We start from the raw sequence: 27,851 nt of genomic DNA, 5'->3' as shown, positions 1-27,851 counted from the left end.
CCAGTCCTGGAGCTCCAGGCCTCACATCAGCCACTGGCCGCCCTTTGGAACCCTCTCAAATTTGAATAGTGACATTTTCCAGGTCCAGGTCCCAATGACAACATTTAGGACTTGTTTGGGTATCTTGTCACCACTCTCTTCTCTTTTGGATTTGTGCCCTGACAATGACATAAACTGTCTGTAAAACTTTTTCAAATCAAGTTCCATGAAAGATTTCTCCTTTGAACATGAAAGTGAACGTTTGGTGTAAAATTTATTGAAACCCTTCACATAATCATGATGCCTGAAAGGAGGACAGCTGATAGCTGTCTTAGACGAGACCCTCACGCTGATGTTTGTGTTAAGCACAACGTACCTTCAGTAAAACCAGCTTTCACACACATGGAAAACGATGTTTACTGTGTGCATTCTATACTCGTGACTACCAGTTGTGCTTTACCTCATGCTCGCATTCCCAAAGACTCATCCAACTAGGACAAAAATGGCAGCCAGAGTAAAAGATGCAACCAGCACTCAGTCAGAGGAGGTTGCCAAAGGTCAAGGTCAAAGGTTTTTTCTTTTTATTTCATTGTTTTTAGACCTTTTGTGAGTAAACCCCTTTTGTATTGCTGAAACTCTTATGTCTACCCATGAATGCATTATTATTCAATAACAAAAATATGTCGATAAAGACATGAAAGTCGAGCTTGTACCTGCAAACGTTACTTATCTTACCTGTGAAGTCCTCTGCAATCTTCTGTGTCGCAGACAGAAACCTCAAATAACTTACAGAAACACTTTGCAGGTATGTTTTTTAATTACAGCTTTTACAATCATGATAGTTATCATCATATTATCTTTATTTGTCATCACTACTCTCCAATAGTATGAATTTAAATCATAAGACAACTTTTTCCCCAAAGAAATGTACACATACAAGTAGCATATCTTAAATGTCCATTATTTAAAACGTATCATTTTTCAACCTGAAATGATATTACAGTCAGTCTTAAAACTAAGTATGAAATGAACATACTGTTTAATACACACACATACATACTGTATATACATACAACAGCAGTTATCATAAAAAAATGATAAAAATAAAAAACACACGTTTTACAAAGTCCTGACTCGAGCTTCCACATCGGTGGATGGCTGATATCATGATGTTCACTCTAAACTGGCTGATTTCGGCATGCATATTAACACAAATGCTCTTTTTTGCCCTCCCCCCACCCGCCACCCCTTCAGTTTGAACAGGATTCTGTCTCTCCTTGTCTGTCCTTTTCATGTTTGTGCATCTCGCGTCTGTTATGGCTTAAGAACATACTGCCCCCCCCCCCCCCATCCTGTGTACATTTACCCTCCCCCGTTAAATCTCTGCAGCACTGTGTTTGTTATAGTATGTTCTGCTGTCATAACCTCATCACCCACCAGGATGTGTCAGTCACTGGGATTCTGTTTTGAATTTAAAAATCTATAAATCTGACATGTCAACATCGCCATCTCACACTCACAAACAGAAGATGGATTCACGACAGGCGGTGGCCACTTTCTACAAACAGCATCATGCCACAAATATGGAGTAAGATGGCTAGAGAGGAAAAGAGAGCAACAGATGGATAAACAAACACTCACTCACTATTCTTTTCATTCACTCATTGATGCTTCTTTAAGACAGCTCAAATGTTATTAGTCAGCTTCTGGAGTTCTTTTCCTTCCCCCCCATTTTGGATGATGTTTTTATGCTTGTTTTTCTTCAGAAACATGTCTTTTTTTTGTTTTGTTTTGTCTTCTCCCTCTCCCAGGTGAGGTTGGACGCAGGAATCTACAATATGTGACGGAACACAAACACATTTAAAAATCTGTGGCTCGGCGAAGCTCTCTGATTCTATGTTCAGACAAGTTATTTTTATCAGCGGTCACAAACATTAGAGCGGGGCACTTCTCTCACCCGGTGTGCTTTTTCTTTTAGCAGGAGTATGTTCTTACAGAGGCCGACTCTCCCCTCACACTGGAGTTTACTGTCAGAAAAAGAGGAATTTGTAAATGTAACACTGTTCAGGTTTGCAGATTCGATTCGTTAAAGAAGAATTACTAAAGCATCGTTTGTGGTAAACATAAAAGACACATGGAGATGTACAAATTAGGAAGTTTACATTGAAATGATATCACCCACACTGAGCGAACCAGCCTCGTCTTTAAAATGAACCTATGAAATCATAAATGAACTATTTCAAATCTTGTTTCCCATACTTGTCTGGCTGTGAACGTCAAGCTGGAAAAACTTTCCATAAAGTCACACTTTTTCAGGGTTACTAGAAAACATGGCTGAACAGATATGTCACCTAAATTCCACCAGAGTGTTGAGGCTGGAAAAAATGTGATCTTAAAACAAGCTGCCAGTGTGACAGTTCACTGAACCGTCTGCTAGCCCTCATGTAAAAAAAGAAAGCAGGGCGTTTAAATTTAACACGTAAGTTAGCAGACAGAAATAACGACCATATACTCTGATGAGCCATTTCCCCAGCAGTTATCTGAATACTGTAGGTTCAGTAGTGCAGCGATGTAACTAATAAATAGATGTGCAAATAGAATATAACAAAACTTATAGATGACGTCATTTTCTTTCTTAACGACGGCAAATCTGATGCTTTTTGGTGTTAATTCGTTTAAAGTAGCTATTATAACTCCATGTTTGAATGAAACTAATTAGTTATTGATGTGTGGAGAAACTGCTACAAATGTTACCACTTTAAATGTTTGACCTCTTTTAGGGTTAAGGGGACGATGCTGGAGCTTGTCCCAGCTGCCTACAGGTGAAGGTAGGTAGGCTAAAAGCCACCTGCTCATCTAGGGCTCTGTTTGAGCATTTGGGTGCTCAGTACCTTGCTCAAGGGTATCTTGGTGGTACTTCTGAGGGTGTCCTGGCACCTCCCCCTGCTACTAGAACAACTCACAAGTTTAGTCTTCACCAGGAGTTGAACCAGTCACCTACAGACTGAACTACCACCACCCATATTTCCCATATTATAAATAATTACAACAAAAACCTGAAACTGTATATTTTATCAAACCATGCTGAACCTTGACTATTTCAGGTCACTATTTGTGAGCACATGTATTTATTAAGATCACGGCGACGCTAATGAAGCAGCACAGAAATGTGCTTCCGCACCTTCACTTTGGACTTTTCTCAGCGTCACGGAGGGGGTCGCGATGGCTGAGGCACGGAAGTTGGCAGGTAACGTTTCTGCGGAGTCAGAGGTCACGCCGCGGAGGTCTTTCTCCCTGAACATCTTCCTCCAGGATGGGGAACGTGTAAATGTTTTTGTGCCATCCTGCAGCGAGGAGGCAAGAACACCAGTGATTAAACTCGGGGTCATATTCATTATGCATTAACACAGTCGTATCAGTCCAAGATGCTGTAACTAAACAATTACTGTGTGTAAACACAGCTGAACCACTTTGGCATGCTAACAATTAGCCTGAAGTGGTACAAGCTTTCTAAGATAAACACCCTTTCTAAGAAAAACACAGATATTACAAGATTTTTTTTAAAAAAAAGTCCCATTATAAATGTCCTTTCAAGTGTTTAAGTGATGTGATTTTAATCACAGACCATCTAAAAAGTGATAATCATGACAGATGTTTACAGTACCTCATCTGGCCTTCGCTCTGTTCCCATGGAGATGAGAGCATTGTACTCCTTCTCTAGAAGTTGCCTTGCCTGCAAACCGAAAGCAATTTTTTGGATATAATGAAGAAAATTTGCAAGCAATAATTGATCTTGTCATGAGAAATGAGCTGAATGGTTGAGAGATAAAAAAGGAAAGGTGGAGTACCTGCGTGTTCTGGTTAGGTATCTGAAGGAGGAGGGCCAGATCAGTGTAGTCAAAGGTGTCATCTAATGCCAAGAGTGCCCCGTGCACGCCGCTTTCTAACAGGTTGTCAGCAAACTCTTTCAAGCCGATAGACTGCACCCAACACATGACTCGCTCATTGGACCACACCATTACATCTGGAAGCCAAACAAACCCAGTTACCACCACTTTAAGCTAAGCAAACAGTGTGTGTGAAGGCGTGTTTATGTGACTCACCTTGGTTCTGGTGTTGACTTTCATCCCTCTTCCTCTCCAGCTCTTTCCTGTCATAGTTCAAGCGCTTCAAACACATGATACCATAGTGTAGACTCACTCTGTTTGCAAGAAAAAGACGCATTTGTAAATTTATCCCGATAACATTGGGTGTGCAGTGGGTAGAGACAGATGAGGGACCTGTGGAAACTGTCCACCATCTTCAGCTGGCCCCTCAGTTCTTTCTTGGTCAGGTGGTCAAGCATGCGAGCATCCACCAGTGACTCCATGAAATAAGAGCGGTACTGGGGCAGACCCAGGCTGGGCAGCCATTCATTTCCCACCCACTCGTGGTTCATGTCTCCATAGGCAAGGATCTGAGGACGCAGAAGCCACAGAACAATTTACAATCATGAAACCTGAAAATCTCCTTTAAGACATCTACTAATGGAATGGAATTTTGAGCAGTCTGATTCTTAAAACAAACAGTTTGGACCTCAGATAAGAAGGATCATTTTATGGCTACGGAGGAAGCAATCCTCAGACATGTGCTCATGTCACATGGTGTCAGGTCCCTTCGAGTACGTGTGTGTTTAAAGCATTAATGTCAATTTTACTAACAAAAATACAAAAATATTTGATTAGGTTATTTTATTATGAAGCATTATGTGATCGGCAGCAGCTCACCTGATCCCAGCTGAACTCCTTTTGTTCCTTTTTTGGTTGTTGCAGAAAAGAAGGAGAGAGAGTTGCAAGGAGAAGGAGAAATCACCAGGGGGTGTATGTTTGCGTGAGCGTGTGTGAGAATTGGATTTCAGGACAGAATGGAGAGAACGCAGGGGGGGTACAGCAGAGAGACAGAAGAGTTCTGTTAGTAAGAATTAGTTGGAAAAAAATCACATCAAACCAGACTTTGAGGGAATATTAAGGGAAAGGAGGAGAACGCTTGCCTAATTAGAGACAAAGAAAAAGAAATAACACTAAAATGAGAGCCAAAACATCAAAGAAATAATAATAAAAAATACAGAAAATACTGTCAAGAATATCAGACTATTATTCATAAAGAAAGTAAATTTAAAAAAAAAAAATCATCTGGATTCTGATCTTACTGGCTTGGTGGCAGCAGTGAGGGACTCCATCTCTGCGTGTGTCATCCATATGTTACTAGTGGACTGTAACAGAAAACAGGTACAACATTTGTGCCAGCTGTGACCAATGTTGACGATGTTAGGTGGATGTTATTCTTTATTTATCTTTCATTTTTAAAAACTGAGCCTTACTGAGCGAGTGCTGGCGGGCGCCGAGGGGCTCGTGAGGGACACCATTTCCTGGATGGCCAAGCGGAGCTTGAGCCTGTGCAGAGGGTTGCTGATGCCAATCTCCCTCTGAATCTCCGTGTCTGACAGATTGGCCATGATTGCGCCGCTCTTTACGTTGGCACGGCATGCGGCCACGTACCACGCCGGCATCCCGACCCACAGCTGTGGACAGAGAAATTGGTGAATTATAGATCTGCGCCACTGGCAATGCTCAGATTTGACAGCAAAACACACCTCGAGCCATGTCACAACAGTTGGGCCATCCCATGATGCAAAAGGAAGGCCCTGGCGACACGCCTCCTCTAGCAAGTCGTGTCTGGCAAGAAAAAAACGTTTAACGGAGGAAATTAAAGTTTCATTTTTTTCTTTGGACAGAAAAAAAATTCAAAGCCATTAAGAACTATGGAAGTGTATGATCCGGTGCATGGTAGTTGTTGTTATAGACGGATTGAAGTGATAAAAAGTCAAAACTTAATGTAAAATGTAAAAATTTTGTGAGATGTACTTTGTAGTAAAAATTCTCACTTCTTTTTGCTACGGCGATCTTTCTCCACTGTTCCAGTTCCAAGTTTAGTCAGTCCTAAGGGGTCGGCTGAACCCAGATCATCTGAGGGTGTTGAGGCTGGAGAGGTTGCAGATAGTTTATCACAAATAAATACATAAATATAACCATCTAAATGGTTAGTCTTCAATTAAAACATGTTCAGAAAAATGAAAAAATATCATTTTGCATATTTTGACTGAGTGATGACTCCCATGTTGATGAGATGTTCTTTGTGACCCTTTACTGACCCAGTGAGGCAGATTCCCGGCCAGGAGCACCGACTCTCCCCTTTTCCTTTTTGCCAAACAGCCGACCGATAGACGACTTGATGCTTTTCTTTTTGCTGGCTTTGTGAAGAGAATCTTGACTGGCTGTGGTGACACCATCAGCAGAGAGACTACAGAGGAAGCAAACGTTTAGTTTATTAGGATCCCCATCAGCTGTGGTACTGCTACAAAAGAATGAAACAAACAAAAACTAAAGAATCCTATGAATTGATGCAAATCAAACTAAAATTCTGTTCTTCGGCTCAGCCTTTTGCTTGTCTTGTACCCTGAATCTCCATCCTTTGTGTGTGGGCCTCTTGAAACCTTAGTTTAATCCTTCTGTACCTTCGAAATTCACGGTGGTCATCAAGCCCCGCCCCTGGGTGAGTGTGTGTCATTCTGTCCAATCGTAGAGCTCGAGGAACAGGCGGAGGGGTGGAGTCTATCAGGGCAAGTGCCCTGCATTCTTCTCCTTCTTTACTATTCTACAAGGCAGAAGGATTTGAGAGAATTCACAAAGAGCTCACCTTTAAATTAGCTTCAGTTAGCCTCATCAGAGTACCTGTCTGTCAGTCTCCCTGGCAGGAGAGTGTGGCAGGCGAGGGGTGGAATGTCCAGAACTGGGGGGTGAGGGGGAGGCCAGCGTGGAGGAGGTGATAGAGGGCGTCATGTACCCTCTCCCTAGGCTGTCCCGCCCCAGTGAAGTGGGAGGAAGTGATGAGGCATCGAGGGCGACGCTGCTAACCCGACTCTCTATCTCTCCCGCCCTCAGCTCGGTGCTTTCCTTCTCCTCCTGGATCAGCCTGAAAGACAATCGGACATCTTATTTTATCTCTGCTTTTGACTTGTTGTCCCTGGACTTGCACAATCTGTTTCATGGTAAAATGTTTTCCTACAAATGGCTCCCAGAAAGCACTTAACAAAGGTGACTCACTTAATCTCCTTGTTAATGGCCTCCAGTTGTTCCTGTAGCATGATGGCCAAAGTCTGTACATCTGTCTGACCGCTGGGAGACAGGAGTTCTGATCCAAACAATGTCTCCCTGTCATCCTCGTCGTCAGAGCAGCCGCCCTCTCCACCCTCAAACCCGGGTCCCAGCATGCCTCCACTGTCCCACTCGCCATACTGAAACAAGGAGAAATAAGTTATAAATTAAAGGATAAATAAGAGAAGGATCCTAGACATGAACATAGCTGCGTGATCTGAAGGCTTGGTGAACCATGCACACCTTGTTGCCATCAGTGGGTCCCCAGCGGCCGTGGTGTGTGCGCCTGACCACCACGCCACCTGTAGCATTGCTGTAGCTGGATGGGAGCGAGCCTCCCTGAGGGTACCGCAGCTCTGAGGCGCTTCCTGGAAGTGATCTTCGGAAAAGTGTGGAGGGAAGAGAGCTCACGCTGCCCGCCCTATGGTGAGATCAGAGCATCGTGTTACGTAATAACCAGCACCACTACGGAGTTACAAGGTCACGGCTCCAGACAGACAGATCGGGGTTCTCTCAATCAATAAATGGCACAACTACAAGATCGCCATAGGATTTAGGATTAGAATTTATATGCAAATTGTCAAACTAAATAAAAAAAAAAAAAGTGGTTAAAAAGATTTGATGCACCTCACCTGGAATAAGAGGAGCTGGGTCTCCCTCTCAGTTGGTCTACCTCCAGTTGGAGGCGCTCCAGCTCAGCAAGCAGTTGCTCCTGAAGCACAGAAGAAGAACTATTGCTTCCCTTCGCCCAAATGTGTAACTGTCCATTTGAAATGTTTTTGGGAAAGGTGAATACCTTATTAGCGAGAAGATCGTCCTGTATTTTTTTCATGTTGGACAGTTCTTCCGAGAGAGCATTCTGACAGATCAGACAAATGTTTTAAAGGTAGGTATTTTCAAGGCTGTAGCGAAATATTCCTGTGAAAGTTTTCATTGTTACCTTCTCCTCCAGCGCTGCCATCCTCTCTTTGAGGTGGAGCTGCAGCCTCTCGTTGGATTCTGACAGAAGTTTGTCGACCGTGTCTGAGAGGCGTTTGTTGTGCTCGTCATTCATCTTCTCCCTCTGTCGTGCCTGCAACAAAAAGAGGCGCTCAAGCTGGTGCGTAAGCTGGCAACTGGTTCAGTGCTCCAGTCAAGAAGAGGGAAGCAGATGTTACCCTCTGGAGTTCCTGGTTCTTCTCCTCAAGCTGAGCTTCCATTTGCCGCAGTCGCTCCTCAAAGTTTCCATGTCGCTCCTCTGCCTAGGGGAGATGGAAAATCCGATTTACAAAGGGATCATAAAAATATCCTGAACACCTCTCAAACATCACTTACGTCTGATTATTTTAGTAACAATAGTTATAAAACATGTGAGACCACAGATACACCGAGCGTGGGATCAGGTACCTTATTGAGAGCGGCAACCCTTTGGGCAAGCTGGGCCTCAATCTCAGGCAGGGTCTCAGCCCTCTGCAGGGTTTGCTGGAGCTTCTGCTTGGCTTCATCCAGACGTTCTTGCAGCTGTCTGTTCTTCTCTTCACTCTGGACGAATGAAGATAACATTTGGAAAATGTGAAATGAAGTTCAGATGCCAAACGTGAAAGACGTGTGTCCTCACCTGTCGGTGCAGCGACTCCTTGCTTGCGAGTTCATTCTCTAGCTTGTCTTTGATGTCGTGCAGAGATGTTGCCTCCCTCTGAGCACTGAGATACCTGCAGCCAACAAAACGCCAACCAGCGTAATAAGATAAGGGTCGTCTTTGATGATTAGGATTCTAAAAGATAGCATGGCAACATATTTCTACTCTATTTAAAGCTCTTTAGCTTTGTAAGCATTCACATATCATTTGTGAAGTAATGTGTGCTCCTAACTTATAGTCTCACAAGGAAACAGCTTAACACGTTAAACTGCCTCTGCATTTGTGTAAAATTTTCACCTACAATGATGCATAAACATTAAAAATTCATATGGTTTTTAACTATTTAAAAAGTGCACCAGTAACTTTCGTGTCTGAATCATCTCCTAAAGAGTGAGCCGAAATACATAACATTGTACCTGCGTTCCAGTGTTGTAATTCTCTCCTCCATGTCCTCCCTTTGACAGAGAGCCTAGAGGAAGCATGCAAATTAAATGTGCTGTACATTATCCTTTGTAGAGTATAGCTCAGATATACTGAATTTACAGTACAGTTAGGATATACATTCATGTAGGTTGGCCTCACAAACCTCTTTGACCTCCCTCTGGAGTTTCTGATTGGCTTCCTCCGACTTTGTCACCTCCCTCCTGGCTGCCGCAAGCTGTTCCTCTATTTCTCCAACCTGATGCAACACCACAAGGAGGAGCAGGATCACACAGTCTGAACCAACGTGAATCAGTATTAGGTAATACGGTGCCATATGTAAACAGTGATTCACTAAGAACGAACAAAAGAATAAGAGAATCAGAAAAGTGTAAGAGGATGACAGACTGATGCATCAAACTCTGATATAAGGACCCAGAATGTGTCTCTTCTTGGTTTTTCATTTGGAATCTTCAAGCATTTCATCATTTGAACAGAGAAAAGCTTTTTGTCTGATAATTATCTTTGAGAACTGCTTAGTTAACTATGCCTACAAGCCATCGTTGACCAGATACGGCATTAGACTGTAATAGTCTAAGTGGCCACAAGAGGGAAGTGGGAGAGTAAGAGATGCAGTGTGCATCCCCTCCCACTTGTGAGACAAAAGTGCACTCAGACTTCTAAGTTCCTCCTATAATGGTGTTAAAATACTCCATAGTTATGATGACTGACCGGTAATTAACTCTCTACAGTCACTGTCCTCCATATGCTACTGATGAGACATACCTGGACATTTGTTCATGCGGTCACACTGATCCAACGCTCGTCATGACAGGTAAACAGAAATACGCGTACCTGCCGACACATGAGGGCCAGCCTCTCCCGCAGCTGGGAGAGCTCCGCTCTCTGACGCTCTATCTCTCCTTCCCGCTGTCTTTCTAGCTCACTATCTTCCAGACCAGAGGAAGGACCATTGGGTAACCGCTGGAAAGACAAGATGGGGAAAAACATATGAGGGTGGTGAAGAGAGAAGATCAGAGTCTCCTAAAGGAGCCATAACCACAACAGAACTGTACCCACACATCTACTTCACTACAGACTTTCTGGATGCTAACACATACACAAAAATGACTGGAACCAACATGTGTAAAACCCTCCCTTACATCTTTCCCGCCGTCCACCCCTTGTTGACGTCTTTTAATTTGGTCTCTTAAAGAGATTACCTGGGAAACAGAAGACAGAATGGGTAATCACAATGGGTAAGGCAATATAAACGTGCTGCCTTCACGCCAAACATCACTGAGATGTAAAAATGGGTGCTGAATTTTACCTCTTGTGAAGAAGCTGCAAGCTGATCCTCTAGCATCGACACGCGCTCAAGGGCCACCCGGAGACGTTCTCGGACCTGTGTGGTAAACATCGATTTTCCCAATCATCAACTATTTCTATTTGTCTAGAGCTCCATTCCAGCCATTCTTTGGAAGGTGGGTTAGTTAATCACACTTTGGTTCCAACGAGTAATGCTTAAAAAAGGGGAACGTCCACATGAATGCACCCCTAATCTTTATGCGAAGGCATTCATAGACAGTTTTTGGTTTATTTAGGTCAAGTAGTGTAAGTGATGAGAGGCTTTTGACAAGCTGGCAAATGGTCGTCACGGCAGCCGAAATATAGGCTCAGCATAATGATCACACTATCTGTTGAAGGACATGGAAGCGAAGTAAAGGAGTGAATACTTTTGTTTCACATTTGTTGATATTTTTGTGAGATGTACTTTGTAGAATGCCTCAGTAGCTCATGTTTGGGTGTTTAGCTTAGAGGTGTGTAAGACTTTTATTTTGGAAGGGGTTTGGATTGAAATGGTCCCGTTCAGTTTTTTCTTTTTGCTTCTGTTCACGTCTGTAATCCACTTTCATTAGACATGTACTCCAACATTTCCACCTACCTTCTCATCCAGAGCCTTGTGATGCTCAAATAGAGATTTGAGGGCCTTGAGGACTTCCACCTCACTGGAGACCCCCGCTGGGGACTGGGCTTGTCGCTTCACCACTGTCATCCTCAGACTGCGCTCATGCCGAGACACCAGACACTCCAGGTGTTCCAGCAGCAACTACAGGAGCAACATGAGGAGGGATGGGAGAGAAGAAGGGAGATTTTAAAAAAGGGATATAGGAGGGCCGGGAAGGGAGGAAAAGAACCATAGTGAAAGGATAATGAAGGTAGGAAGAGAAAGACAAAAGACAGAAAAAATAAAACAGAAACATGTACTCAAATTAAATGCACTCTCTCCCACACAACCACATTGGGTGAGGAAGATAACACCAAGCCTGTTAGAGTGCTAATAGGCAAAATGGCCGCTAAACATCTTACACGTGTGTTGTTCCTCTCTGCCTTGAGCTCGGCAATCTCCTCCTCCCTCTCCAGGAGCTGCTCCCGGCAAACGTTCAGCTCTTTAGTCAACACAGCAAACTCCTGTGAATCACACAAAGCTGCGTTCAGGGGTGCACAAAACAAACTTCCCAGACGTGTGGTTTTTACTGCCTTCTGCATTTCATGTGCCTCTTCAGCTTCTAGAGCCAGAGTGGAGGTTAAAAAAGGCACACGTGAGGGAAACAGCTGATCTCAGTACACCTGGGACCACGAGTATGAGAAACGTGATGTAAATCATCATGTTAATCACTGACACAGTTTCAGTCACTACTCGCTTGTGCTCTTGTGTGAGCTCTCATTCATGGACAGATTACATCACACTGTTACACAATGGCTCTGCACTGGAACGCACAGGAGAGATCCCCCAAAACACAACATCTCATTTACAACACAAGTCGGAATAGGTTTGTAACCCCTGCAAAGCAGAAAATCTAAACACCATATATTAAAAGAATAAAATAACAAAAACAGTGGCTTGACACAGTGCTGTTTTTCAATGTCTGTTTAGGCTTTGAGGTTTGAAGCAATGATAGACAGACATCAGCAGTAAGGACTTGCTCTTATGGAGGCATACAATTAAAATAGTGTGTGTTGAGCATGAAAAAGATAGAGCCAGAGACAGATCTGTGCAGATGGTGACACAGTGGGTCCTTTGGCTTTTGGCCTTATGGGACTGTTTCTTATTTGGAGAAGGGTCAGGGGCTCAGATGGCTTCTTATGCAGCTCTATGATTTCTTTTTAATTTTTTTTATCTCATTCTTGCTTATAGAGCGCTCAGGTCTTTGTTGAATTAAATAAAAAGCTCCAATCTCTGACGTGGATATAATTAAGATATTCAAATATGAATCAACTATTGACGGCGTGATTCAACATCCTGTACATTTAGGAGCAATTCGACAAATACAAACACTGTAGTCGCCAACATCTGGAATGATTAATTGCAATTGATAGTAACTATTGATTTGATTAACTTTGTGCTGGATGGAACACTGACAGAAGAGCCCATCAAACATCACGTTCATCTGGCTGAGAAGAGAGAAGCTGCCTGCTGGATTCTAATCATCAGGTAAAACACAAAATTCCTACAAAGGGATGACCAAGTAAAAAAAAAAACCTGATTAAGAGAAAATATGCAGATGCAACTTAAGAACGAAAAGATGAAACTTAGCTTGCTGCACTGGTGAAAAAAACTTGGAGCACTGGCCCCTTCTCGTGGCAGCATCTCAACGCATGAACTGACACTACAAAGGCTTTCTGTCTGGTTGGCTTTTGCAATTAGGAACACACTCGCAAAGAGGAGCATTTTTCTCCATCAACCAAAGGTTTTGCAGACAAGCTGCTCCATGAACGTAGGTGAGTGATGCATACCTGTGGCAGGGCAATAGACAGCTGCCTCTGAAGTGACTCCTTCTCATGTCCCAGCTCACGGAGACGGAGCTGAGCCGTTCCCAGGCTCTCCTGTGTCTCCCTTAGGTTCTCCAGGAGCCTCTCTCTCTCTGTCAGCATGTTGACCATCAAAGATTCCAGGTTCCCCGTGCTGCCTCCTTCGTCTCCTCCGCCTCGGGACTCCCTTCCGCCAAAGCCTCCCCCTCCCATTGCACCCCCGGGCCCTCCAACTCCTGCGCTGGCAGGCGATGAGGGGCCCCCACCGGTTCCACTTCGCCCATCCTCAGAAATGGTGGGCATCACCTCGCACATCATCATGAGATTGCTGTGTGTGAAACACGTTTATGGAGTAAACTAAACCACAGATTGTGCGTGCAAAGTGTTTATCGTCGGGCTTCCGGGATTTGATCCACAAAATATAAATATTTACATCTTCAGGTTTCAAAAAAATATCATTCTTTGGTCTGCATATCTTCCACAGGGTATTGCCTTTATGTGTTTCCTGCCACCCTCACTGGTTTATATCTTTGCTCACTTGTCTTCCTTCATAAAATCTTGGCTTGAATGGTGGGTGATCAGAATGCTTATGTGTCCCTGTTTTATGCAAGAAGGGATGCTGTTCTGTGGGTGGCATGGACTGGCAGAGGGTAAATAAGGTACGAGGTTCAGGAGAAAGCAGGGAGAAAATGTAGAGCGATGCACCCAAAACTGTGTCCTGGAGGCAGAGATCCTCAGAGCACCAGGGCCGAGAGCTGGAAAAGAGAGCGGGCTCTGTGTTAGACCCCATCGGGAAAAACCTGGTGAGACTGATTCACAGATTCAGTCAGCGTAAAAAGGTTTCAGTTCAAAAATTAAGAAGCTTTAAATATGAAAAACATTTTATCCCGCTAATGATTGCACATTTCCAAGTCTTTCCAGTAAAATGTGACGCGAAAGCGAGCTACCTTTAGCCTCACTACGGATTTAGTAGTCAAATATTAGTGGCTTATTTTTTTATTCTTCTCGCAGGTGAAAATATTATAGAAGTATTTCCCCAAATCACGATCTGTTGCTTTAAGCAACCTAATGTTAATAAAAAGTATAGTAGCTAATGTTAATTAAGAGCTTTTTGACTGACTACTGTATCTAGGTGCTAAAGAGGTGAAAGGTAAACCATCCAATAGGAGTAAATCCTCTACAAGAGGTAAAAACCAAGTGTTTATGTGATGACTTAGAGACGTGACTGAAGATGCTATACAGAAAACACTTAAAATCTCTCTGAGCTTTGGACAGCTACACACATTTCTGATAGGGCTGCACTTTGGTTAAATATCTTAAGAGGAAAGTAGAGGTAAAGAACTATCAACCTTAATTTTCTTCAACATAACCAAAATAACCAAACCTAGATTTTGGATGTATTTGTGGGTTTTGGACTCCTGATTGCCTCATGCGGGCCTCTTTACGTCACGTTTCTGTTTAGCACACAAAAATAGTATTCCATCTAACCAAAATGATCAAATAATAAATACAACAAATTCACCTTTTAGAAAAATCAATAGAATACTGTACACTATAGGATTAATACATTAATAGTTCCAAAATACCCCCAAACCCTATTTGTCTGTGCCAGGCAGGGATCAATTGTGTTTGATGAGGCTAAGTGGGGGTTCTGCTATGGAGATATTCACCCTTGAAAGACGGTAGAGAGGCCACGGGAACATCTGAAATGGGATTTGAGAATTGACTGGTTTTCATATACAGCTGCTGTGTGTTAACTGATTGAGTGAGGGTATACCCCAGCTCAGGGTATAGGGTATAGAGTGAGGGTATACCCCAGCTCAGGGTATAGGGTATAGAGTGAGGGTATACCCCAGCTCAGGGACCTGCCACCTGGGGCAACACCAGAAAGAGACTGACACTCAAGCAAGACCAGAACCCGCCGATAGTTACTGGTGGGAAATTGGTGCTAAGAAGACACCCCCCCCTAAATGTCATATGTGGTTTAGTTGCATCATTCAGAACACAAATTTTGCAGACTTCTCCTGTAAGCTGGAGGTCATTTAACAGAACCATTGATGTTATTGATGCTGGATGGATTTTGTTGACAGACTCAGTTCTTGTTGACCTAAATTGGCTCTTAGGCTCTGTGTTGACCTCCAGAGTCCAGCACTGATGACCCTACATTAGACTGGGAGTGGCAGATAATGGACTGATGGGTGTACCTATTCTGATAATGAGACTTACACACTGTTAGCTTAGATAGTAATGTGTGGGTTTTTTACCAACACCATATCTGACTAGTATATGTCCATGTATGTATACAGGTATGTATACAGGTATGTATACATACATGGTATGTATCCATACAAGGTGTTCCCACCTATCTTAGAGCGGAGCTATAAATCCAGTTAATTAAAATGACCTTTTTGGGACACTGACAATAAATTGTTTATATTCTTAGATTAATATAATGCTTTTTTCCCCTAAAATCTTTTTATATTCCACATTATCAAATATAGTGAAAGGAATTGTGAAGCTCAGGCCTCCATGTCACTGCATGTGTGCCCATGTGGGAGTTTTCATACCATCACCATCATCATCCTCATCATCACCACCCTCCTGGCTTTACTGATTGTTCCTTGGCCAATTAAAAGAAGCCCCGTTAGCCTGCACATCACATCCCATCTACGGAAATGTCCAAAACCCTCAATCGCATGTCTGTCTGCTTCATACATGTATACACACACACACACACACACACATACACACACACACACACACACACACCGCTCTCAGCTCGCATTGGGGTGGGGAGAGGGGTCTTCATGCCTTCCTGCATGTAATAACCCAGCATGTCGATGTAGGGACCAATAATGACTAATAATGAAGCCGAACCCGGCGTGATCGGCGTGAGACTGGAACGATCGGGATCCGGACTAACGCTGCAAGAGGGGAAAGGACTGCGCTTGCAGATGACAGTTGGACTCGTCCGTACCTCCATTTCTGGACGTATGGAGGAAAAAACCGTTCGATGAAGGCGCGGGCAGGCGCGGATCTACATTCTTATAGTAAAATGCTCGAGGATGGGGGGTCCACTGGTGGGCAGTTCAAACGACAGTTTAGGCAGCAAACGGAGATAGAAAATCGCCGCTTTATTCCTGCCCAGAAATGAACAGTGCACGTTTTCCGTAACAGATCTACCTCCTTCAGCAGACATCCTGGAATCCGAGTCAAGTCACACAGGCCCGTGACAGCAGTGTGACGAGCCTGGGGGGGGGGGGGGGGGGGGGGTTGACTATGAAGCTCTCAGTGGAAAATGACTTTCTCGCAGCCATGATAAATTACAAGCAGCAAATAGACAGGTACTATATATTGCCATCTTATGTGAGGTCTCGCTCTCTGTATCTCCTAAGTGATGCGAGCGGGAGCGAGCGAGCGTGCGCGCCCTAAATAAATCGCGTTGTGCGCTGCCAACACACCTGTCAACGCCTGACACCGACATGGGCATCGAACGTTTCACAGTCTAAGATTATCTGCTTATTTGAAATCCCCCCCCCCCCCGCACACACACACACACACTTCCCTTTCACATATACTCATGCAAATTAACACACAGACGACCCCCTCCGCTTCCCTCTCATCCTTGACAACACAGTGCTACTTGTTTCTACACACATGCACGCACGCACACGCAGCCTTTTCATTCCGCGCATTAGTGCTCAAACATCCGCGGATGGCTGTCCATCTCAGCCGTTTGCGTCGGGGTGGTGTGAAGTTGCATCCTTACCACAGTCATCGCGGGGAGCCTGTAGTGTCCATGTTTGATGGGAAATATCCCCGAAGCCCGATCCCCGCGGAGCGCCCCTCGCCGTGCCCGCATCCGACACCGGCGTCAAAACCTCAACATATGCGCGTCGATTCCCCTTTTTTCCCCGTCTCGTCTCTTTCTCCACATGTAAACGACGATGAGGGGGACGCGGAGAGAGACGATACGCCACTTTACCACTGACTCCCCCTCTGTCGGATTGGAAGGTAATGGGTCTTAAAGAAACATTCTCTCAGCATTCTCCGCATCTGTGATTCTACGTGCGCGCCACGCACTCACGCGCACTCGCTGGCCAATCACACACCTGATTAATTATCCAGTGTGTATTTATATCAGAGACAAGTGCAAACTAACGGGGCTTTTTTTGCACATAGGCTGTCTTGCAGGCCTGAAATCGCACATGCAGATTATTTAGCAGATCTGATCACGGCACTCTCTATCGGCACCTGTGAGAGGAGGAGGAGTGTGTGGGATGGAGCTCTGCAGCTCACATTTAGACCAGGTGAAGACCCGTTTCTCTGCAATACTTGTTTGAAATAATTGCAAAGTTATTTCCAACCCCCCCAAAAAGTTACGTCTAATATATTCTGCAGATTTTAATATTCATGTTTCGGTTTTTTTGTGCTGGAAAAAGGATGTGTTTGAAATCCAAACCTTGTCAGAGGCTCTTAATTATTATGTTCCGGATAGTGCAATGATGAAATGCTGATCCATGGAATTACTGCACGTATCGACTATTTCCCTGCATTTGTGACTTGATGTGTTCTTGTTGCCCTGATTGATTCGATTCGTCGCATTAAAATTTCATATACACGGGTATAACATTTACAAACGCGCATGCGGTTTGTGCGCGTTTGCATGTGTGCACGTGTGTGCATATATCTCAGTAAACACCAGGTAGTGCTGTCTTTAAGAGAGAGAGCCTGGGAAGGGGTGATGTAATGTGTTCTCAGACAATGATGTCATCGGCTGAGACGCTGCAAGGATTTAAAGTGACAAAGGCATTTTCAGGGTTTCCGTGTGAGAGAGCAGCACCCCAACACACAGCAGAGCTTCACCGAGGACACAGCCTGATGGACCAAACGAGAGACAGAAGCAATTCTCTGCATAGAAATTGGGAGCCGAGCTGCTTATGTCAGACACGCAGCACATTTATTAATGATCATATTCGAGATACAAAACACACCTGGATACAGTGACAGTAACTGTTATACTTGCCCTTCACAGAGATTCAAAGCTTAATGAAGGTGTATTTAATTGTGTTATTTGTTTGTTATCTGCATTTGATGTTATGAGAGACACTTAAGACTATTGTTTAATATTTCAGACATTTTCAAGTATTCCAAACATATTGTTCCCACACGATTGCTCAACATTAGTTCCATGTAATTCCTTCAGTCTTTTTTGCATCCTTCATCACAAGTCACTTCACTTTGTGCTTGTCCTACCTGAACTGATCAGTTCAAGCTACTAAAAGCTGCTCTTGCCTCTAAAAACTTGTCCTTAGCACTGTAACTCGCGCCTTCCCCAAAGAGGCGCTGCGAGTCACACTCCTCGCCTCGCACGCAGAGCTGGGTCTGGTGATGGAGAACTCTCTCTCCTGGACTTTGTCTTTGTGCTCTTCACTTAAACTGCTGCTGCTCTTCAACTCTTTCACTTTGTCGTCTTCTCCTTCCAACTTTGCTTTTCCGTCCAGGGTGGGATCACTGCTGGTAACCCGAACTGAAGGTCTGAGAACACTTTCTCTAAATTTGGGGCCTTCTTGACAGACGATGTCTTCATTTCCATTTTGAGGGATCCCGTCAGGAACACCGGCTTCCTTTTCTGGGCTCCTTGAGGTACCTGATGTTGATTTGTCCTGCGTTTCTTTCAGTAGGTTCTTGTCATCGCGGTTTGATTCTTGGGTTGTTTCTTCTGCTGCTTCAGTGATAATTAGCTGCTCTTTCTCCTCTGACCCCGGTGATGCTTGTCCATCATTCTCTGCATTCTTGGTTATATCCGTGTCTGAAATGCTGATGTCACATGCGATTTTGTAAAAAAGTGAATAATTGTCCTTCATTTTTTCAAGGCTTTCACTGACTGCTGGCGACATTTCTTCGGAATCCATCACATTTTCACTGAAATTCCTGATGTCTGGTGATGAGTCCACGACCGGCAAAGGTATGAAACCCTGCCAGTGGTTAGTAGATAGGAACCACTTGGCTCTCACATCACAGGATGACAAATCCTTTTCAGTGTCATTGTCGGCGACTGGTTCTTGAAGCATCGGTTCATCTTCATTCTTGCATACAGTAAATCCCTTGCCTCCATCTTTCTGGTAAACCTTCATAGATGAGACGTGATAGGGCGAATCTGGACGTTTGATATTACCCTTTCTGCCACTGTGGTCCTTTTGCTGTGTTTTGATTCCAAACCTGATTGGATTTTTTATTTTTTTCTTACTCCTGTCTATTTCATCCATTTCTGGAGGTCTTTTACTAAAAAGGTGAGGTGCTGTCAGACCACTGATGCTATCCTCGCCGCTTCTGTCTTGAGATTCAAGCTCTGAAAACAGGTAAGGAAGAGCATATGTATATACCCACTCAATATGTGCAACAAATACTCAGATATCTAGGAATGTTTGAAAAATTCTAATGTATCAGTATAAAGAAGATGAGTTGATCAACTTCTTGTGTATGTCTATAACTACAATCTGGTGAAAATATAGATTAAATGCTCCTCTTGGCACTCATATACCTGCTTTAGGCCATTCTTTTCTGTTTGAGTCAGAGGCCACCCGAGCGTCTTTCGTCTCCCCAATGGTGGGATGCTGATGGTTTGTAGATACACTCTCTCTGGCTGCACTGATGGATGGTTAAGAAAACCAATTAGCGAAGACCTTTAAATGACGTCTGTAGCAGGAAAAATAATCTTACCTTCTCAAGACTCTCTCTCGTATTCGTTCCACACGTCTCAATTTGGCCTGTCGCTGCTCAGCTGTCAGACAGTGATCAGCATCCACATCTGGGGTCAAGGTGGCAGGGGGCTGTTCCTCTGCCTATTCAGATTTTAGCAGAGTAATTATGCAGCAATAGCGGTCTTAGAATTCAACCTCTGTGCATCTGCACAGGATACTGAAATGTAACAAAGAGATGGATGTTTAGCTAGCAACATAAAATGCATTGTTTGTGTCTGTTTATTTTTAGCTCTGAGCTTACATGTTCCCTGGCCACAGCTGCCTGAGTCCTGGAGGTCTCTGTAGGCTCTGCTCGTCTTCCCTCTGGCCATGACTCTTTGACCGCCTGGGCGCTCTGCTGTCTGTTGGCCTTCGTAACAGTCTGATCTGGGTGCATCTCTGCAGAAGACTGGATTTGATCAGGGATTTCCAGAAACAGACGTGGCTTGTTGTATGTCCTTTTGCTCTGCTCTGTTGGTCGCTGCTGGAGCTCTGACTGGATTCTCTCAGGTAGAGGGTTTCTGAGCTCGGGTGGAGGGTCTTCAACAGAAACCCTTCTGGCCACGAGAGACGATGGCAGCACAGCTGTTACAACTCGTGTCACCCTTAGAGGGAAGGGGGGCTGAGAAAATTCAAATGAATGTATTTTTGTATCTGATTTTATGTGGTGATTCGGCTTTGTGGAGCAGTTATCTGACAGACCTCCTCTGTCGTCTCTGAACCTTGACTCAGCCTCTGCGCACCAGGAGAGGATAGGGAAGATTTCTTCCTATTAGCTAGCCTTTCCTGATTTCTCTTCATCCGCTCCATCTGCTCTTCTTCACTCATCTTTATTTTCTAGGAAAGATGAGGCAAATACATGTACTGATGAATGGCAGGGCACCTTTGTGTCAAGAAGATGTAGCAGGAATAAATAAAGCATTTTTTACAGCTACATGATTCGGTCCATTTTCTGCCTGCAGCTGTGCCTTTACTGTATATGTGTGAGTATGTATGAACATGTGATAAGGGGGGTTGGGTGGGAGAAGTGAGATGTCTGAACCCCTGTAAAGGCTCTTGCGCTTCCTTTTGGCAGTGAGCGGTACTGCAACCTGCCCTAATTGCAAGGAAAATGAGAGAATCAAAGAAGTGAAATTTGGCTGTGATAGCAAAGAGAAAATAAAATCAGGTCTGGCCGTTTGATGCATTTTGCAATCTGATGCACACATCCACCAACCAGCACGCAGGAAATTATAAAAAACCAAACCTTGTTTGACTGACTTCTGGTTTCTGGTGGGGTCCACTTTAAACCAGGCTGGGATTCTAAAAACCAAGGGAGTATGGGTGGAAGAAGACATCGATGGGAAAAACGGGAATAGTGGGCTTTAAAGAATATCAACAAACAGACAGCCATAATAATTAGATTCGCTCCACTTATGTGCATTTGGCCAACCGAATTTGTCTTTCTGTGCTTTCATGTTAGGAAGGCCAGGCTGGATGTTTGCTCTTCTGTGATCATGGCTGTAGATTCCCTGAAACATTACAAAATGGTGATAAGTTAAGACAGAAGATGACAACCATTTTAATTATCCACAGCTCTCACCTCATACGGTGACTCTGTCCAGGCATCATCCAGGTTGTTTTCATGTAACTCCAGTGGTAACGGTGGACGGACGGGGGGCTCCTGTTCCTCATCCTTCAGAAATTATTTGCAAAAGTTTGATTTCCACCCTGTTTGTGACACTGGTTATTCTAGTCCTGGATATTTGTACGTATACAGAGATCTACTCAGCGGAAGCGTTTGCGCAACAGTCTTGTGCATTAAAGAGCAAGGGTCACAGGGGTCACAGAGAAGGAACAGCATGTAAGAGGTGTACCATTGGCAGTCCTGTTGGCAGCCTCTCTGTGGGAGATGCAGGGGATCCAGGGTATGAAGCTGTCTGATAGAACCCTGAGGGGGAATCACAAAAGGTCAGTGTTTGTCTATTGTCAGTTTTCATGTGTGCTTAAAACAAGATGTTAAATATAATGGTAGCATTTTATTGACACAAATGTGTTGTACAACCAGACCACAGTTTAATCTTCAAATGGGTCTAAATGTAATCAAAATGATCTGAAATGAAGCTTCTGCATTCACGTGAACTACAAAGCTCTTATCTCCGTATGAGCTGAAGCCTCATCAAGTCTTACTGTGGTGCCTCTGAAGTCCCAGCAGGAAGCAGAAATGGTCCCTGTTGATCTTCAGTCCAGCCATGATGTCCTCCATCATCCACAGTTCTCTCTGAGCCTGACACTGTTCCTGATAAAATATCTGTTATTGATTCGTGACAACTCAAATGTGGCTCCAGAAGCATTATCATTGTAGTTTTGTACATATTACTTGTGGTATTCCGAAGTTACAGATGTGTTGAAGATGTGAACGGATAACCATCAGTTCACTCTCCATCCGCTCATACTGACTCCACACCCTCTCCATTTCCTGAACAAAAAACATTATTAGTGTCTAATATATTTCTATAAAACACCCTTAATCTCCTGTTTACTTAATTTTATGTTGCTTACTACACACCAGTGACACGTCGCACATTCTGGCCCGGATTGTGACCAGTTCTTCCTGGAGCAAAGCCTTCTGGGCCAGTGCTTCTTCCTGGGCTCTGGGCTCCGGGTTTTTCCACTTCTCCAGCTGCAGTCTGGATACCTCTAAAGCACACTGGACCCCATCCTGCAACAGGGAAATATGCAGAGAGATTTTTAACCGTCAAGCTCTTAAATTCCAAATATCATTCTAATCCACTCACATCTAAAATTTTTGATGAAACTCAAGTTTTCAAGCTCTCTGATTAATTTCTACACCTAATGAATCATGATTACGGGTGAATTGCTGACCTTATCCATCTGCAGCTGGGCCAGCTCCACAGAAAGGGACTGCAGCAGTTTATCACATCCACACAACCTGGTCAGGACAGTCTGAAGTGGCAAAATCAAAATGAACTATCAAGAAAACTCTCCTAAGGCGATGTTCAGCCACAGCGACGACTGAAGCAACACTCACATCTGCATCACTCTCAAGAGGCCTCATCGGGGGGATTTCCCTCGGGTCGAGTTTGGGGCTCTGGAAGGAAGGACGACTATACATTTTGGCACTTTCCCAGTATGTTTTGAACTTATTTAACAAAGATTGTTTACACAGCTCGATAAATGTTGCATAATCCACAGTTTGAGAGATTTTAGCTATCATTTTGAACACTAAGTAGGATGCATTTATATCAGGAAAACGGTAAGTAGGCTTTTCATGTAAAAGACATTTGACGTGATTGATCAACACCTGCATGATCATCGCAGAACTTACACAGTGGCATATAAAATTAGCGCAATGCATTATAATAAGACATCCTGGTCAACAGGTGTTTGTGACATAAAACGATCTCATAACTATAGAAACACAAGCAAAGTTATGGACAGCACCACCTGACAGACACCATTGTTAAATATCCAAACAGCACTTTTTTACCACACAGGACACCAAAGGCACAGAGAGCGCAGCAGGGTAGGCTGTACCATAGCTGGCGGTAGCACACAAACAGACAAATTGCTGCGGTGGTGATGATGGTGGTGGTGGTGGTGTGTGGGGCTGGGAGCATGTGCGGCTCTCGATGAGGGGGGCAAAGGGGGCAATAAGTCTGCATGTGCCCCCGTAGAAAAGCTCTGAAGAAAGAGATTGCACATTTACTCAAATCCACGTGCGTGACACAGACTTACATCAACATCCATCTCATCATCAATATAGGTGTTTTTTTTGGAGGGGGGGGGGTATAGGTGTTTCTGGTGGTGTTTCTATAGGTGTTCAACAGTGGTGAGTAATAGATGTGTTATTCACATGTTCATCACCTTTGCTAACGGTCTCCTGCCGCTTGAGCTGCGATGGACAGCTCCATATGTGGCTGACGGCTGGGAAGAAGGTAAAAAAATGTGTCAAAATGTAGCAAGAGTGCCAGTGTGTGTGTGTGTGTGTGTGTGTGTGTGTGTCTGTCTGTCTGTCTGTCTGTCTGTCTGTCTGTCTGTCTGTCTGTCTTTTTTCAGCTAGTGACACTGACCTTGTTCAGGTTCTGCCATCTTTCTGTCACCGGTGGGCTGGGTGTAACATTGTACTCCAGCTTTGGTGAGGCAGGTGTGTAGTACAGTGTCTGTGGTCCCATGACAGCATCATCATGGGGTCGAATGTCAACCCTCCCCACGGGAGTGTGGGGTCTTGACCCCAGTTGACCTCTGGGTGATAAAGAAGCTTGTCCCATCATTTCCGCATGTGCTGGAGGTGTGTTTCGTCCAGGGAGAATATCGTCTAGCTCTGGTCCACAGGCTCTTCTCCTGTTAAAATCAGCTGGGCTTGGTGTTCTGACACAGGAGAAAACAGAACAGTATTCTTTCTTCGTCTTTACATCAACCGCAGCACTTTAACGTGTGCTGTTCACACACGCGAGTCTTGACAACCTGCTGTTTCTGTGACGTGCAGTCCGCCTCCCTCTGTGCTCCGAGTGCGTCGTCCCCATCCTCCCACCAGTGAGGTGAGTGGGCTCACTCAGAGTCCTGCTGATGTGTCTGTGCTTCAGGGCGGGACCCTCTCCATCAGAGGTGGGCTTTGTTAAATCCACTGATTCACTGCTGCCACCTATCTTTGTGAAATCCTGATAACTTGAACAACGCCTGTAAGGACACAAAGGTCAGCGGCTGCAGTGGTTGCAGCTGTTATTGCTCCAGAGGAGTCCTGCGTACCTGTTCAAGGAGCCGTCTGTTTCCATTGAAGCCGACTGACTGAGGGCGCGAACCCAACCCAGCATATCCTCCTGAGTGTCAGCGCTGAAGAAATATGAGCGCATTCCCTGGTGCACCACCTGCATCACCAAACATTAATTAGTGTTTAATTATACAATTATTGTTCCATTAAGAATTCATTTTCTTAATTTCAAATGTGTGTTACTGAAGATTTTAACATTTTTCACCATATCAAGCAAACAAATGTACCTTGAAGGTGAACTTCCTGTTCTTGCATTCCCTAGGTGTGCAGAACAGGATTTTATAGCTTGGAAGGGGGATGCTGCCCATAACCGTTTCTTCTCTACTGTCTGGTGTTGGACGATACAGACGTAAACGTCACATGAACAACAGATTCTCCGATATGCAATCATGAAATGCTGCGTACCTTTGTAGTAAAACAGACAGTAGTTGGAGAGGACAAACCACCTCCTTTTCCACAGCTTCAAACCAGAACTATCCTGCATGAGGAGAGAAAATTAAGAGGATTCTATTTCATCAAGGCAGGCAGACACCTTTTAGTGGAATAATGAATTCATAAAATGTTAACTAGGCCATGTGTGGAAACAGACTTTTTTGTTGAGCCATCCTCTGATCACCACGGGACAGTTGGGGTCTCTCTTGGAAGCCTGACATCTTTTCCCAAAGGTTTGCACTTTTCCACTGCCTTCCTGCAAAAAGCAAATTCCATTTTTTATTATTTATAGTCTGATGTTGTGAGCAGTGGGTGTTCTAAAAATCCATGCAAATCCTGACAACAAACCAACCTTGATTACAGGAAAGTATGAAATGGTGGCCACGCTGGAGGCTTGGCTGATTCTGTCGTGGTCGTCCATTCTGTGACACAAACAGATTGATTTCTTTTACTGATTGCAGTTTAAAATGGAAGCTTTTAAATGTCTCCATGCAGTTTTCAGGCCTGTTATTTCACAGCAGTTTATTTTAATGCAAGTCTATAGCCTGAAAAATATGCATTATCCATGTGTGTGTCACTATTGCATGATCATTTTGTCATCTATCACAAAAACAATATTAACACTTTCATCAAATCCAGAGCCGCACCTGCACAATGAGGACGGGCTACAAGCCCTGAATGACCTTACCAATATAATGTGACCCTGCGTTTCTGCTGGAGACACTCCCCAAGACGGTGAATCCGGGCACACAAATCCCGCAATTGCTGAGATATTTTCCTGCTCAACTGTTCATTCTCTCAGAGACAAGCTATGGACTCTCCCACTCCTGCTAAAACTCTCCCACTGTTCTATTCTGAGCCATATATACAAGTCAGTGTGTATTCCCACCATGAAACAGACAGGTGACAGCTGCATCGCCACGGTACCAGGGAGGGGCCGAGAACAGCGTGAAAAGCAATCTGGCAGCAGGAACGGGCCGGTATGAGCGACTGCGAGGGATTTGGAATGGGTCCCAAACTGCAGAGCTGCGTCGGGAAAAGGCCACAATCAAGAAAACAAGAGTGTGCAGTAGAGGGGGAAGTGGGTGAGCTGCAGGAAGCTCCAGAGTTAACGGAGGACGTCACACACTGAGGGTTGGTGTTGTCTCTTTATGAATGTGAGGCTGGAATGTATATTGGCTTCAGTGCAACATGTCACGTGATGGTTGCGTGCACCTGCTCTACACTGCTCAATACAAGTAATTCCCTCTGAAATGCCATTAATCACCTGGACACTAATGACAAATCTTTGACCCTAAACTTGCACTTTAACAGTGAAGTAGGAGATCATATAGACTTTACGCAGTGTGGTTACATTATTACTACGGGTGGATTCGTAGATGGATGTTTTCAGGCTGTAAATAGAAGATGTGCTGAACTTAATGAAAGAGTACAGCACGCAGGATAAACTTGAAGATAAGAGTTCGTGGGAAAGAACTCACACTCGATCTTCACAAGCCCTCGTGGGTGACCTGAAGTGGTTTTGCTACAGAAATCACTGAGAGCATCAACCAAAGTCATCTACCAGTCAGATTATTGAGGGAAAAGAAACAATCAAGGCTTTGTGAGAGACCAGAGCAGAAAGCAACAGCCTCTTAGCTGCTGGAGGTTTGGTGGGTGTTATAAAATATTTGGAAAATCTCTTTAAACAGCGGGGGTCACTTGCTCGGGAAGGAGAAGGCTTAAAATGCTAAAGAGGGATGCGGAGGACAAATGATGTGTCTGTGTGCGACACAGTGGGCTCTTTGTTGTGCATAAGGAGTCTGGAGCATCATGTGAAGATGGATGGAGCGTGTTGAATGCACTTACGTGGAAAATATTCTCCACATGCATCGACCAAAAATATTTGCACATCATTTACATCCGTGGCTCTGTGAATGTCAACACGACCGTCACTATATGTTTGACCTTGATAAATTATGTAGTGACACAGTTGGAGGCTGGAAAAGACATCGTGTCATTGTTTACAATGATTATTAAACACGGATTTATGAGATAAGGTGTTTTACAAAGAGACCAAAGCCTGTCTGAAAGGTCAGCCACAGATAATGAATAAAGGCATTTTCCTCTTATAAGTATTTTAAATAGGAATGAAATAAGTTATTGAATTTATGGCAAAACAAATGAGCTTCAAGAAGTTCTGAAACACATTTCATTATTCATTTTACTGTCACCAGCTCTTTATAAAATCAAAACAAAACAGAAATTACAATAACATTTTTCTGTACCTGAGTAAATGTGCAAGCCTGCTAGCTTCTCCGCGCTCCATCACTTGGCTCGTTTCCTCATCGCATCTCCTCAGGTTTGGCTGCCTTCTTCCTGGCCACAGTAACAAACTCCTGTTGTCCTAACACTCTCCAGCAAGTGTCCTCTCCTCTCCTCATACGTGCCAGCGCCTGGTTCTCTGGACTGTAGGTTGTTCTGGGATCTACCTCCACTGGTCTTTAACACCCGTCCTTTGACAGTGCGTCCTCTGTAAGCCTCTCTCTTCTTCCTTCTCTTCTTCAACGTCCCTCCCTCTCACCCTGCCCTTGGCAGCCTCTCTGTCATTTGCCAAGTTTGTGACTTCACAATTTACCCCCAAAACAGCTGTGTCGTGCATGCGTCGGTTGCATTTGACATGATCTGAATTTCCAAGATATTTGGATCTGCAGCTCCAGGATTAAAAAGTTGGAGGCCAGTCTTATGATTTAAAGACTCCACCACCTGCGCCTGCCTCTGCTTCAGAAAAGCTTTAGGCTTAGATCCACCAAAAACGTTTTGATAAAACATAAAGGAAAATGTTGCTCTTTAATTCCCTGGTGAGTAACTATGTTAAATGGTCGTAGTTCAACCAGGAGGCC

The 27,851-nt window shown here is 44.1% G+C and overlaps 2 protein-coding genes and 1 long non-coding RNA gene across 10 annotated transcripts; 1 reads left to right on the top strand and 2 right to left on the bottom strand.

The window, feature by feature from the left end:
• Positions 1 to 1,731: 1,731 nt before the first annotated feature.
• LOC101073574 (liprin-alpha-3-like) lies at positions 1,732 to 17,008 on the bottom strand. Of its 3 annotated transcripts, XM_029847359.1 has the most exons (32): positions 16,793 to 17,007; positions 13,009 to 13,778; positions 11,581 to 11,682; positions 11,156 to 11,320; positions 10,541 to 10,615; positions 10,374 to 10,433; positions 10,066 to 10,194; positions 9,377 to 9,469; positions 9,207 to 9,259; positions 8,770 to 8,863; positions 8,559 to 8,693; positions 8,330 to 8,413; positions 8,113 to 8,244; positions 7,969 to 8,031; positions 7,805 to 7,884; positions 7,416 to 7,593; positions 7,122 to 7,312; positions 6,750 to 6,990; positions 6,533 to 6,672; positions 6,170 to 6,318; positions 5,903 to 5,999; positions 5,612 to 5,693; positions 5,339 to 5,539; positions 5,168 to 5,230; positions 4,746 to 4,772; positions 4,260 to 4,435; positions 4,083 to 4,180; positions 3,828 to 4,003; positions 3,644 to 3,712; positions 3,161 to 3,323; positions 1,937 to 2,006; positions 1,732 to 1,810 (listed from the first exon to the last, which is right to left on the bottom strand). In XM_029847359.1, exons 2-31 carry the CDS (start codon positions 13,342 to 13,344, stop codon positions 1,954 to 1,956), a joined length of 3,705 nt encoding a protein of 1,234 aa, XP_029703219.1. In that variant the 5' UTR covers positions 13,345 to 13,778; positions 16,793 to 17,007; the 3' UTR covers positions 1,732 to 1,810; positions 1,937 to 1,953. The 3 variants fall into 3 exon arrangements, with proteins under 3 accessions (XP_029703219.1, XP_029703223.1, XP_029703226.1); XM_029847363.1 differs by lacking the exon at positions 10,374 to 10,433; XM_029847366.1 differs by lacking the exons at positions 1,732 to 1,810; positions 1,937 to 2,006; positions 3,161 to 3,323; ... (3 more) ...; positions 4,260 to 4,435; positions 4,746 to 4,772 and adding an exon at positions 4,802 to 5,008 and having other exon boundaries at positions 16,793 to 17,008.
• LOC115252382 (uncharacterized) lies at positions 16,899 to 20,147 on the top strand. Its single transcript, XR_003890823.1, has 6 exons — positions 16,899 to 17,037; positions 17,206 to 17,333; positions 18,528 to 18,669; positions 18,900 to 18,991; positions 19,301 to 19,385; positions 20,017 to 20,147. It is a non-coding gene; the product is annotated as an uncharacterized lncRNA (long non-coding RNA).
• Positions 17,962 to 27,477, bottom strand: plekha4 (pleckstrin homology domain containing A4). 6 transcript variants are annotated; one of them, XM_029847344.1, is made up of 25 exons: positions 27,237 to 27,477; positions 25,859 to 25,995; positions 25,322 to 25,391; positions 25,127 to 25,225; positions 24,943 to 25,015; positions 24,765 to 24,865; positions 24,516 to 24,634; positions 24,234 to 24,446; positions 23,840 to 24,137; positions 23,634 to 23,693; positions 23,304 to 23,450; positions 22,798 to 22,857; positions 22,632 to 22,712; positions 22,315 to 22,467; positions 22,126 to 22,224; positions 21,936 to 22,044; positions 21,623 to 21,696; positions 21,349 to 21,441; positions 21,199 to 21,277; positions 21,013 to 21,068; positions 20,469 to 20,603; positions 20,029 to 20,388; positions 19,747 to 19,868; positions 19,568 to 19,674; positions 17,962 to 19,375 (listed from the first exon to the last, which is right to left on the bottom strand). In XM_029847344.1, exons 3-25 carry the CDS (start codon positions 25,388 to 25,390, stop codon positions 18,321 to 18,323), a joined length of 3,762 nt encoding a protein of 1,253 aa, XP_029703204.1. In that variant the 5' UTR covers position 25,391; positions 25,859 to 25,995; positions 27,237 to 27,477; the 3' UTR covers positions 17,962 to 18,320. The 6 variants fall into 6 exon arrangements, with proteins under 6 accessions (XP_029703204.1, XP_029703180.1, XP_029703187.1 ...); XM_029847320.1 differs by lacking the exon at positions 25,859 to 25,995; XM_029847327.1 differs by lacking the exon at positions 25,859 to 25,995 and having other exon boundaries at positions 21,936 to 22,038.
• Between the last annotated feature and the right edge of the window lie 374 nt (positions 27,478 to 27,851).

The sequence above is a fragment of the Takifugu rubripes genome, chromosome 1 (genome assembly GCF_901000725.2).
Source record: "Takifugu rubripes chromosome 1, fTakRub1.2, whole genome shotgun sequence".
Taxonomy (NCBI): Eukaryota; Metazoa; Chordata; class Actinopteri; order Tetraodontiformes; family Tetraodontidae; genus Takifugu; species Takifugu rubripes.
Note: the sequence above shows the minus strand (reverse complement) of the source record. Positions and strands in the feature narration are given on the sequence as shown.